Source organism: Grammomys surdaster, unplaced genomic scaffold (assembly GCF_004785775.1).
Source record: "Grammomys surdaster isolate TR1022 unplaced genomic scaffold, NIH_TR_1.0 213, whole genome shotgun sequence".
NCBI classification, from domain to species: domain Eukaryota; kingdom Metazoa; phylum Chordata; class Mammalia; order Rodentia; family Muridae; genus Grammomys; species Grammomys surdaster.
This window is the reverse complement of record NW_021604658.1, coordinates 4,090,662-4,103,427: the sequence shown is the minus strand read 5'-3', so window position 1 is coordinate 4,103,427 and position 12,766 is coordinate 4,090,662. Positions and strand designations below refer to the sequence as shown.

General features: G+C 42.4%; 1 protein-coding gene across 1 annotated transcript in view; it reads left to right on the top strand.

Moving 5' to 3' along the window:
• The first annotated feature begins 3,852 nt into the window (after positions 1–3,852).
• Positions 3,853–12,766, top strand: part of Rad51c (RAD51 paralog C) — a 21,417-nt gene continuing 12,503 nt past the window's right edge. The window contains exons 1-5 of the mRNA XM_028772424.1: positions 3,853–3,995; positions 4,994–5,252; positions 6,061–6,227; positions 10,258–10,391; positions 12,214–12,345. Of these exons, the coding sequence (XP_028628257.1) occupies positions 3,878–3,995; positions 4,994–5,252; positions 6,061–6,227; positions 10,258–10,391; positions 12,214–12,345 (810 nt within the window). The 5' untranslated portion in view covers positions 3,853–3,877. The remainder of the gene's footprint in view (positions 3,996–4,993; positions 5,253–6,060; positions 6,228–10,257; positions 10,392–12,213; positions 12,346–12,766) is intronic.

Below are 12,766 nucleotides of genomic sequence, written 5' to 3'. Positions count from 1 at the left end.
GCAGATGCCAGGCCGGCCTGGCCTACAAACTTTCAGGGAGTTCCCTATCTTTCTCACCTCCCTCCCTCCCTCCCTCCCTCCCACCCCCCCTCCCTCCCTCTCTCTCTCTCTCTTTTTCTTCTGTGTTTTGGTTTTTCGAGACAGGGTTTCTCTGTGTAGTTCTGGGCTGTCCTGGAACTCAGTCTGTAGACCAGGCTAGCCTTGAACTCAGAAATCTGCCTGCCTCTGCCTCCCAAGTGCTGGGATTAAAGGCGTGCGCCACCACCTCCCGGCTTTCACATCTCAATATAGGAACACTAGGATTATAAAGTGCCACTATGCTCAGTTTTACAAGCATTCTGGAGATTTGAACTTAAGTTTTTATGCTTGCATGACACACATTTTACCCGCTGAATTATCTCCCTAGTTCTGGTAACTTAAAACAAACAAACAAACAAACAAAAAAACACCCAACAAACACAGATATAAAGGGCTGGAGAGATGGTTTAGTCAATAAAAGTATTTGCAGTTAAACCTAAAGATCTGAGTTGGATTTCTGGGACCCACACGGTAGGACAGACTACAGGAAGTTGTCTCTGCAGCACACATGATCACTTGCTCTTGCTTTCTCTTCTCTTTCCCTCTAGTTCACACACACACACACACACACACACACACACACAGAGGGAAATTCCGATAGATGTTACCACATGGATTAATCTTAAGAACATCATCCAAGCTGGGCGGTGGTGGTGCACGCCTTTAATCCCAGCACTTGGGAGGCAGAGGCAGGCGGATTTCTGAGTTCCAGGCCAGCCTGGTCTACAGAGTGAGTTCCAGGACAGACAGGGCTACACAGAGAAACCCTGTCTCAAAAAAACCACACACACACACAAAAAAAAGAACATCATCTAAGTGAAACAGACCAATCACAGAAAAAGAATTTCTGGATTATTCTACTTGCATGAAGTATGTATTCATGAAAGGTATGCTCAAAACTGAAAGTAGAGCCCTGATTGACAGGGACTGAGAAGTTCTATATTCAAAATTTCAGCAGAGAATGATGAAAATTACACACACACACACACACACACACACACACACGAGTGGTTTTGTGTGTCTCTGTGTGTTTTTTAGTAGCGGGAATTGAATCTAGATCCTCACATTCAAGGTAAGCATTCTACAACTGAGACATAACCCTAGCCTTCTTTCTACTTTTTGTGATTAGGTTTTATCTGCCCTAACTAGTCTTGTGTTCACTCTGTATGCCAGGGTGAGCCTTGGACTTTTAATCATTCTGTCTCAACCTCTCGAGTAGCTGGAAGTACATGTCTGTGACACCCTATTGAAAATGAGATGGCAGATTAACAGCATCTAATTGCCCAAGTCACAGTCAAGTGGCTTAACTATCCAAGATGAAATAAAAATCTAAAAAGCAAATCCACTGCATTTGACCGAACTAAAGATGTATTACTACTTGTAACTCCGTTTTCTTGTTTTTATTTTCTTATTTTATTATTATTTTAATAATTCATTTTTCATTTTACATGTATTGCTGCTTTGGTGCATGTATGTCTTTCTGAGGTCGTCCAATCTCCTGGAACTGGAGTTACAGAGAGTTGTGAGCTGCCATGTGGGTGCTGGGAATTGAACCTGGTCCTCTGAAAGAGCAGCCAGTGCTCTTAACCACTGAGATATCTCTCCAGACTATTTATTTTGTTTTTGTTTTTGCTTTGAGACAGGGTTTCTTTTGTTTACTCTTGAGTGGCCTCGAACTCAGCAATCGAACTCAGGAATCGGGCCTGCCTCTGCCTCCCACATGCTGGGATTAGAGGCCTACCTATGCCACCACCACCTGCCCCTTAGAATTCTTTTTTTTAACTTCTCACCTAAGAACCCAACTGCTTTATAAACATTAAGCACAAATTCTTCCTGGGGATAACTAATAATTACTGAATGCTCAAATATAAATCTTACATAAGCTAAACTGGATGAAATATGGTTTATGTACTTACATAAACCATATTTCATCCAGTCTTACCAAACTTTCCCCAAGTCATCAAATGGGATAAATACATTCTCCTCCCCCCAGGAGGGACACAGAATTCGGAGATTGCTCAGGATAGTAAAAAGAATTCTAAGTTCAAATTTTAGTTTCAAGAAAATGGTGCTGTTTTTATATCCTCACACTTTATATGACATGTGTATGTACATTTAAGATATATGCCATTCACTAGACTGTTCAACACGTTGCTACCTTCCTTAGTATTTGAAAGACTGATTTAGCTGGGCGGTGGTGGTGCACGCCTTTAATCCCAGCACTTGGGAGGCAGAGGCAGGCGGATTTCTGAGTTCGAGGCCAGCCTGGTCTACAGAATGAGTTCCAGGACAGCCAGGGCTACAAGAGAAACCCTGTCTCGAAAAAAAAAACCAAAAAAAAAAAAAAAAGAAAGAAAGAAAGAAAGAAAAAAAAGAAATAAAGACTGATTTGGAGTATTTAAAGCTTAAATCCCTGAATAAAAATCCAGGCTAAGAATCACTGCCAAGGGAGGGGAGAGGTAGTTTAGCAGGGAAAAGGCCTGGGTGCCAAGCCTGACAGTCTGAATTCCATCCTCAATACCCACATGATGGAAGCAGAGAGCCAATTTCTCTCACCTCCACTAGCCTTTCTAATCCCACTACTCAGAAGGCAGAGGCACGTGAATCTCTCTGAGTCCGAGGACAGCCTACGCTACAGAGCCAGTTCTAGGAAAGCTAAGCAAGAAACCTACACAAAGAAACCGTCTTGAAAAACCAAAAGTTAAAATAAAAAGAAAGCTGTTGCCAATACGTAGTGCACAAACGGGGAGAGCCGCGTATTCCTATATCCCATAATTTATAAAGTTTAGATGTTGTCTTCAAAAAAATGTTAGATAATTTTTTACATGAAATGTAGGGTACGACACACTTTTTTTTAATATATATCATCCTCCGTATTTCTTGCACAAAGCCACCTTCCAAACTGGCAATCTCCCCAAAAGTTCTGTTTTGGAAGCGGTCACTTCCGCTACATGAACATCCCTGGTCAACTCTACTAAAGAGGTCCAGCCCCTCCCTCAGGACACCAGAGACCGAGGCGAGACTACTAGACGACAAGGACACGATATCTTACTTTTCCAGCTACTTCTTATTCTAGGCAGGCCTGCGGACATTAATGCTCTCTGAAACCGCCACGCTCCGAGTGAGCTCCCGAGTCCCCGGTTACCCACCGGAAGCTGTGCGTGCGTGGGCGAGTGCGTGGACGCGCGCGTGGGCGCCAACCGCTCCCTAACGCAACCCCCCCAGGTGGTGGGGACTGGCCCACAATCCCTCGCGAGGGCGGGAAAAGCAAAGGGTCACCCAGGAAGGGTCAAGGGGCACCATTCTTGTGGGGACACACAACAGGCCTTCTTCGAGGCTTTCTGAATTTTTCACAGCAAGAAACTGCCAAGTGATCAGTATTCGGCTGCTGCTTATACTACAATTTCCATCCAGGGGGATGACTCCTTTCAAAGATTCTTGAGGAACCCGTGAAACAGGGCAGAGCGTGGCAAGGAAATAGGCCGCATGGGATCCACTTGGCCTGGTTATCATCCTCGTGTCTCCAGCCTCGTCTTTGTTTTTTTCCACTGTTAGGCTATACCCGAAACGCGACTCGGACGAATGACACTAGAAAACAACGCTAAACGGGAATAGTTTGTGGGATTTCCTCAGCAGCAGCAAGGCCTCTTGAGTCTAGGCCGCGCGAGCCCCGCCCCTTACGGCACACGCATGATGTCACGCCGCAAGCCCCCCCCCCCGAGCGGGCGGGGTTTGGGCTGGTAGGGCTTTCGCGCCTCTCGCTTTACGTCATAGCGTGCGTAAGCGCCGAGCTTTCAAAATGCAGCGGGAATTGGTGGGTTTTCCGCTGTCTCCCGCGGTGCGCGTGAAGTTGGTGGCTGCGGGTTTTCAGACTGCCGAGGATGTCCTGGAGGTGAAGCCCTCCGAGCTCAGCAAAGGTAACGACTTCCGGCAGCCAGCTGATGCCCCGCGGCCGCTTGGCGCCGCCTCCGTCTTCGTTCTCCCGCCTCCGCCAAGCTGCTTTTTGACTCCGGTGTAATTCTCTTATAGTTGTGCTTTCTCCGTTCCCGCGCCCGCTAGGTTCTTTGAGGAGTGCCTCACTTAAAGAAGTTTCCTCTTGAACCAGGGTGTCCAGTCTATAGATGAAAGAACCGACTTCTCATCTTGAAGTTTCATGATTGACTGAGTTGGGAAACAGTCACAAACCATGTAATTCTCGCTGTTCAAAGATCCTGCGGGGGTGGGAATTGAATTTGAGGAATGAAGGATTAGAGTAGGACTAGAGACATTTCAGTGAGAAAAGCTATAGAACATTCCCTTAGGCTAGGAGGAAAAAACTCTAGAAAAACTTCGTGATTCACAGGGAATACTCTCCCTCCGACTTTTTTCAGAGTTCTTCAGGTTACATGTAAGTGGGAACCGCCGCATCCTTAATGTCCACAAATCCAAACTTGGCTCTGGCCACCCACTGTGCCAGTAATACTATGGGTATCTCTTTGCTGGTTGCCCAAGAGGACAGAATGGAATCTGGTTTGGTTTTCGTTTAAGCGTTGTGTATTGAACTCATGGTTTTGCCAATGTTAGATCAACACTCCACCACAGAGCTACACCCCCTAATCTAATTTTAAGTTCTACATAGCAGTGAAGATGCTAACAGGGCAGTAGCAGAACGATAGAGAACTAGCTAGCTGCTTGTGCTCAAGGCCCTGGTTTAGATCCCCAGCTGCTAAATAACTAAGTAACTGGGTAATTCACTTCCGTGTTACACTTTTGTTTGTTTCAAGAAGAGGTTTCTCAGTGTAGTCCTGACCGATCTGTAGACCATGCTGGCCTGCCTGTCTTCCTGGTGCTGGGATTAAAGGCATGGGCCACCATGCCAGACTCTGAGTTACACTTTTTAATCTCTAATGTCAGATTTTTCTTATTTTATTTATAGAAGTTGGGATATCTAAAGAGGAAGCCTTGGAAACTCTACAAATTCTAAGAAGAGAATGTCTCACAAATAAACCAAGATGTGCTGGTACATCTGTGGCAAACAAGAAGTGCACAGCACTGGAACTTCTAGAGCAAGAGCATACCCAGGGCTTCATAATCACCTTCTGTTCAGCACTAGATAACATTCTTGGGGGTGGAATACCCCTAATGAAAACGACAGAAGTTTGTGGTGTACCAGGTGTTGGAAAAACACAGTTATGGTAAAATAGGACGTTCCCTACTTAAGGGTGGACTTAATGTAACAAATAGAATATTCTGCTGTGAGTTTGTAGTCAGGAAACCAAGAAGCATACATCACTACTTTGTATTTACACCCATCATCTTGTCACTTGTATCATCCAGGTACCCCATCTTCTTGATAAAGTTCTGACATCAAAAATGTTTCTTTTGGAACATAGCCTGGTCACCAAATACATGCACTAATTAATTGGCTTCTGAGATATATTTGTCAAATGTTTAAAAGATGATTAATGTATGGTAAGAGTTCTGAACCAGGTTTGGTGGCACACTCATAATCTTATCATTCAGGATACTGAAGTAGGACTTATTCATAGATGATGTTTTGGACTATATAACAGTATAGACCAGCCAGTGATATATAGCAAGACCCTGTCTCCCCCCTCAAAAAATACTTTCTACCTGGTTATGGCACACTTCTATAAACATGGCAGTAGGGGTAAAATGGAGACTGAGATAAAAGGATTGAGAGTTGAAGGATCAGCCTGGGCTACATTCATTGCCTGACCCTGACTAAAAAGGGAGAAAATATAAAGCATTCAATTCCCAGCAACCTAAAACCCACTAAGACTTCCTTAATCATAGTTTTGTACAACACTTTATTATCTGTTGATTCATATGTATTTGGAGTTATGGAGAATTAGCCATATCTTTTGACATAGGATATTTATTTGCGTTTAGAAAACTTGATCTAGCTGATGATTATATGCAGTTTACAAAAGACATTTTAAATGGTTATGATAATGACTTGGTCATTTCCTTTCTTGACAGTATGCAATTGGCAGTGGATGTGCAGATCCCAGAATGTTTTGGAGGCGTAGCCGGTGAGGCAGTGTTTATTGATACAGAGGGAAGTTTTATGGTTGATAGAGTGGTAAGCCTGGCAACTGCCTGCATTCAGCACCTTCATCTCATAGCAGGAACACACATGGAAGAAGGTAAGTTAAAGACAGTTTGTATTTGTGCATATCTCAGACCTCAGTAAGAGATTGTCCCAAACTGGAAGCTTAACTAGTTCAACTCCAATACTTTTGTTACAAAATATTATACAGTGCTCTCCCCATAACCCAGACTGTGTGATTCTCTGTCTTAGTCTCCAAAATGCTGGAATGATAGACCCATGTCATACCCAACTTGCCAGCTATTAACTTTTTTTTTGAATTTTTTTTTGAAGATTTATTTATTTTATATATATGGGTACACTGTAGCTGTCTACACACACACACACACACACACACACACACACACACACACACCAGAGAAGAAGGTGTCGGATCCCATTACAGATGGTTGTGAGCCACCATGTGGTTGCTGGGAATTAAACTCAGGACCTCTGGAAGAGCAGTCAGTGTTCTTAACTGCTGAGCTATCTCTCCAGCCCTTTTTTTGAAGATTTTAATTAAAAAAACCACAATATTTTAGGGACTAGAGAGAGGACCTGGATCCAGTTTTTAGCACCCACATGGCAGCTCACTCCTGTCTGTACCTCCAGTTTTCAGACTTCTGACACCCTCATACATACATGGAGGCAAGACATGAATGCACATATTAAAAGAAAATTATAAAAATATATTTTAAAGTAAGTGTTGCGTGTGTACGTATGGACATGTGCATGGATACAGGTGCCCACAGAGGCCAGAGGCAACAGATCCTCCTGGAGCTAGAGTATAGAGGTTGTGATACGGATACTCAGAATCAAACTCAGTTTCTAAGGAAAACCAGTTCATGTTTTTGTTGTTGTTGTTGTTTTGAAACAAGGTCTTCTTATTATGTAGCTTTGGCTGTCCTGGAACTCACTCTGTAGACCAGGCTGGCCTCAAGACTCACAGAGTTCTGCCCGCTTCTGCTTCCTGAGTGCTGGGAATAAACATATGCACCACCACATCTAGCACAGTTCATGTTCTTAACCACTGAGCCGTCTCTCTGGCCCAACAGCCATTACTTTTATAAGTAATTGCAAAGTCAAGCACTTTGGCCATTGAGATTGCTCAGCAGGTAAAGGTGCTTGCCACTCAGCTTGATGGTGTGAATTTGATCCCTAGAACCCATATGGTAGAAAAAGAGACCTCACTCCTGAAAATTACTCTCTGATATCCACAGACATACTGTGGCATTTGTATAAGAGTACATACACACACACACACATACACACACAATTTGTTAAAAACAAATTCATTGTTTGTATATATGGTTTTTTAGTAGTATTTACAGGACTCAGACCAGAGATACTGGAAAGGTAGAAGACAAAATTCTTCTGTCTAAAGAGTCTTACCCTTGGCACAATCTGTACTTTAATAAACACCTTAAAATCTTGCTGTACATTCAGTAGGTCTACTGAGGCACTGGGATGTGAAGGTTTTAATGATTGGTTTATGATTAAAGCTAAAGTTTTTCTGGTGACTATTTTACTAACATTGAAAGAAGCCAATGTTTACTAATCTAAAATGCAGTTCCTCAATATCCTTATACTGCTATGTCCCTGTGGATGACCTTTCTAACTGGAGCTTTCTGCCTCCTTTGCCCTCCTGCTGGGTTACAGGTCTGAGCTATCCTGTGCAGCTAGTTTCTTTCTTTCCCCCTTTGTTTTGTCCTTTGTTTTTGTCGTGGTGAGGATCAAACCCAGAGCCTTGTAAATGTCAGGCAAGCAGTCTGTCAATGAGCTTCATTCCAGTTCTTGTTTTCTTTTTTTTTCTTTTCTTGGTTTTTTCGAGACAGGGTTTCTCTGTGTAGCCCTGGCTGTCCTGGAACTCACTCTGTAGACCAGGCTGGCCTCGAACTCAGAAATTGGCCTGGCTCTGCCTCCAGAGTGTTGGGATTAAAGACGTGCACCACCACCGCCCGGCTCAGTTCTTGTTTGCTGTGAAGGTCTGTATGTATTTGTGCATACACATGCTGGGCTGAACCCAGGGCTTGCTCATAGTAGGCAAACACTTCCAACTCCAGCCCCTTGTTGGTTTTGCTCTATTATGTTAAACTGTAAGTACTTTTTTTTATTTGGCTTTTTTGAGAAAGGATCTTGTTCTGTTACTCAAACTGGCCTGGAACTTACTGTGTAGCTCAGGCTGGTCTCAAACTGGTAGTTTAAAGAGTTTCTGATTTTTAAATTTTTTTTAAAAATCACACTTATCATTACGTAGAGATGGCTCAGTTGTTAAAAGTACTGCCTTCTCTTCCAGAGGTCCTGAGTTCAATTCCCAGCACTCACATAGCAGCTCACAACCATCTGTAATGGGATCCAGTACCTCTTCTGGTGTGCATATATACATGCAGACAAAGCATACTTTTACATAAACAGGTCTTTTAAAAAAAACATTATTTAGTGTGTGTGTGTACATATGTATGTATACATGCCACTGCACATATGTGAAGATCTGAAGATAACTTGCAAGTTGTTTTCTTTTTCCACTGTGTGGGTCCTATGGATTGAACTCAGGTTATCATCTTGTCATGGATCAAATACATCATAGGGGCTGAAGAGATAGTTTATTTGTTAAGAACTTTTGCTGCTCTTGAAGATAACCCAACTTTGGGTCTAAGCACCCACATAGCAGCTTATACCTGTCCTCGGCCCCAGTTTCAGGGGGTCCGATGCCCTCTTCTGGCCTTCATGGGGACTGTGCACATGCATGGTACACTTATGTGGAGGCAAAACACCCAATAGCATTAAAATATTTTTTAAAACATTCTGAAATGTAATATTAGTTTTTCATTTCAAAACCAAACTTTATATTCTTTGATTTTTATATGTTTGGGTGTTTTGCCTGAATGTATGTCTGCACTATGTGTGTTACAGGGAGTTGTGAACTGATGTGTAGGTTCTAGGAATCAAACCCGAGTTGCTCTGGAAGAGGAGCCAGTACTCTTAACCACTGATCATCTTTCCAAGCACTCGTCCCCCTTTTATTTTTTGAGACATAGTGTCACCATGTAACTGGCTGAGGCAAGGCGTGTGGAGGACACGTGATATTTGGAGGGTATAAATAGGACTGAGTGACAGAGACAAAGCTTGGCTTGCTGGTACAGCCAACACTTGTGGGTCTTGAGTCTTTGCTGATCTTCACTTCCCTGAGAGGCCTAGCCGCCGAGAACTGGTGTTCTATTGGTCCCTCCTGATGACTCAAGCAGAGGCTGAGGCCCGGCTGTCGCTGCTAGGTCATGTCACCACTGTTGCTAAACCAACTACTTAACTGGACTGCTGGTATATCCATGAGGTGTTTGTGCGTAGATTGAGATGCTGCTGCCTGCTAACCTGTGAATGAACTACAGCAATTGCTAGTTGTTACAAAGAGCCTTTCTATGGAATGGTTTGGTTTGGGTTTTGGTTTGCTGGTTGGTTAGTTGGTGGGTTGGTACTTCTGAGACAGAATCTCACTCTGTAGTTCCATCTAGCTAAAGCTCACTATGTAGACTCCCCAAATGCTGGGGTTATAGATGTGAGCTACAAAGAACCTTTCTAAACAGGTCCACTTCCCCGTATCTTTTCTTTTTCACCACCACTGGTGAGTGGTGGGCTACAAGGGAGGTTAAAGAACAATCATTAAAAATAGGATTTGAAGCCGGGCGGTGGTGGCGCACGCCTTTAATCCCAGCACTTGGGAGGCAGAGGCAGGCGGATTTCTGAGCTCGAGGCCAGCCTGGTCTACAGAGTGAGTTCCAGGATAGCCAGGACTACACAGAGAAACCCTGTCTCGAAAAAAACAAAAAAAAAAAAAAAGAAAGAAAGAAAAAGAAAGAAAGAACGAGAAAAAAACATAGGATTTGAAAAAAATTAAAGTTATGATAGGACAGCAATCATCAAAACTCAGTTTAAAGTCATTTTACAATAGTTTTGTTGTCTTTTAGAAAGTATGTTTTACAATGATACAAAGGTATTCCATTTTGTTATTAAAAAATAACTGATTATTTATGATTGGCACACTATTAGAACAAGAAAAACTAAGCTATTTAGGATTGCTTTGTTTGTTTCAGAACATCAGAAAGCCTTGAAGGATTTTACTCTTGAAAATATTCTTTCCCATATTTACTATTTTCGTTGTCACGATTACACTGAGCTGCTGGCACAAGTCTATCTCCTTCCAGATTTCCTTTCAGATCATTCAAAGGTATGGACCATACTACTGAAATAACTTCTTTGAGAGTGTTAATAATACAAAAATAAACAGTAGCAATAGTATAAACTTAATACCAGTTCAAAAGCCTCTTCTTTCCCTGTCCTACCACTTACTTACTTACTTTGCACATTTATGCTGTTCACATTTCAAAATATTGTATATTCATTGTATAGTCTTAAGATTGAAATATCTGAGCCAGGTGGTGGTGGCGCACGCCTTTAATCCCAACACTTGGGAGGCAGAGGCAGGCGGATTTCTGAGTTCGAGGCCAGCCTGGTCTACAGACTGAGTTCCAGGACAGTCAGGGTTACACAGAAAAACCCTGTCTCGAAAAAACCAAAAAAAAAAAAAAAGATTGAAATATCTGTTGATGACAAATACAAACGTTCTGGATTCTATTCTATTGAGCTATGTACCTATTCTTGTGGCAGTTGTTTTTTTGTTTTTTGATTTGTTTGGTGTTTTAAGACAGGGTTTCTCTATGTGTAGCCTTAGCTGTCTTGGAATTCACTTTGTAGACCAGGCTGGTGTCAAACTCAGAGATTCAACTTCCTATGCCTCTGGAGTGCATGCACACCAAACTTTGCTGACCTTGACTTCTCAGTCACCCTGTCTTCATTCAAGTGCTGGGATCTAGTCTTGTGCTACTGTAGTCAGCCTATTGTATCATCATTATCATCATTATTGGATTTTTTTGGAAACAAGGTTTCTTTGTATAGCCCTGGCTGTCCTGGAACAGTGGCATATGCATCTAATACTAGTATTTAGGTAATAATTACTGTAAAATCGTTGGATAAATATTTTCCAAAAGAAAGCCTTTGAAGGGCTGGAGAGATGGTTCAGTGGTTAAGAGCACTGAGTACTCTTCTGATGTCCTGGGTTGGATTTCTAACACCCACATGGCAGCTCATAAACATCTATAAATCTGGTTCCAGGAGATCCTTGCCCTGTTTGACCTTCACAGGTACTAGGCATGAACATGATACACAAACTTACATGCAGGCAAAACACTAATACACATAAAATAACAAACTGAAGTTTAAGAGAAAACCTTTGAAGAGATAAAAATGAAGCTGTAGGAGGAGGGCTCCAGCCCGCTCATTGGTAGAGTGCTTACCATGCATGGACCACAGCTTTCATTCCCAGCATTATGAAAGAAAACTCTTAATTTTCATTTATATTTACTTAATTTGAGTTAGACTCTCACTGTATAGCCAAGCCTGGCCAGAAACTGATGAACCTCCTGCCTTACCTCCTGTGTGCTGAGATCATAGACACATACTACCATGCTCTTTTTTTATTTTTAATTGTATAAGTGACTGGAGGCCAGAGGAGGCCATTGGATGCCTTAGAGCAGTGGTTCTCAACCTTCCTAATGTTGCAACCCTTAAATACAGTTTCTCATGTGGTGACCCTCAACCATAAAATTATTTTCATTGTTACTTTATACTTATAATTTTGCAACTTTTATGAATTATAATGTAAATATTTGATATGTACCCCGTGTGGAAGGGTCAGTCAACCCCCAAAAGGATTGTAACCCATAGGTTAAAGACCAGTGGCCTACAGAGATCTGGGGTTAAAGGAAGTTGTGAACTGCCTGACATGGGTGCTGAGAACTGAACTCTGATCTTCTGTAAGAGCAGTATGCACTTTTAATTGCTGAGCCATCTTTACAAAGAAACACCCAGCTAGCTAGCTAGATTTCTTTCTTTTTTCAGCCCAAATTTTAAGATTTATTTATGTAATGGAATGTGCTTCTTTATTATAATTTTAACTCCAAACCTAATTTCATCCTCTCTCCTGTCTTTAGGTGCAGTTAGTGATAATAGATGGAATTGCTTTTCCCTTTCGTCATGACCTTGATGATCTGTCCCTTCGTACTCGACTACTAAATGGCCTTGCCCAACAAATGATCAGCCTCGCAAATAATCACAGATTAGCTGTAAGTATCTTTAGTCAGAAGAATTTCATAGTTAAGACTATGAAATATTAGCCGGGCGGTGGTGGCGCACGCCTTTAATCCCAGCACTTGGGAGGCAGAGGCAGGCGGATTTCTGAGTTCGAGGGCAGCCTGGTCTACAGAGTGAGTTCCAGGACAGCCAGGGCTACATAGAGAAACCCTGTCTCGAAAAACAAAAAACAAACAACAAAAAAGTATGAAATATTAATGTCTAATTATTAATGCCTAGTCATTAATAATTAATGTCTAATGTCAGATTCTGTCTGACTAAATAATGTGAATATGGTTTGGTGGGTTTGTGGTGTTGGTGATGGTGGTGGTGGTGGTGGTGATGGTGGTGATGGTGGTGGTGGTGATGGTGGTGATGGTGGTGGTGGTGGTGGTGGTGATGGTGGTGATGGTG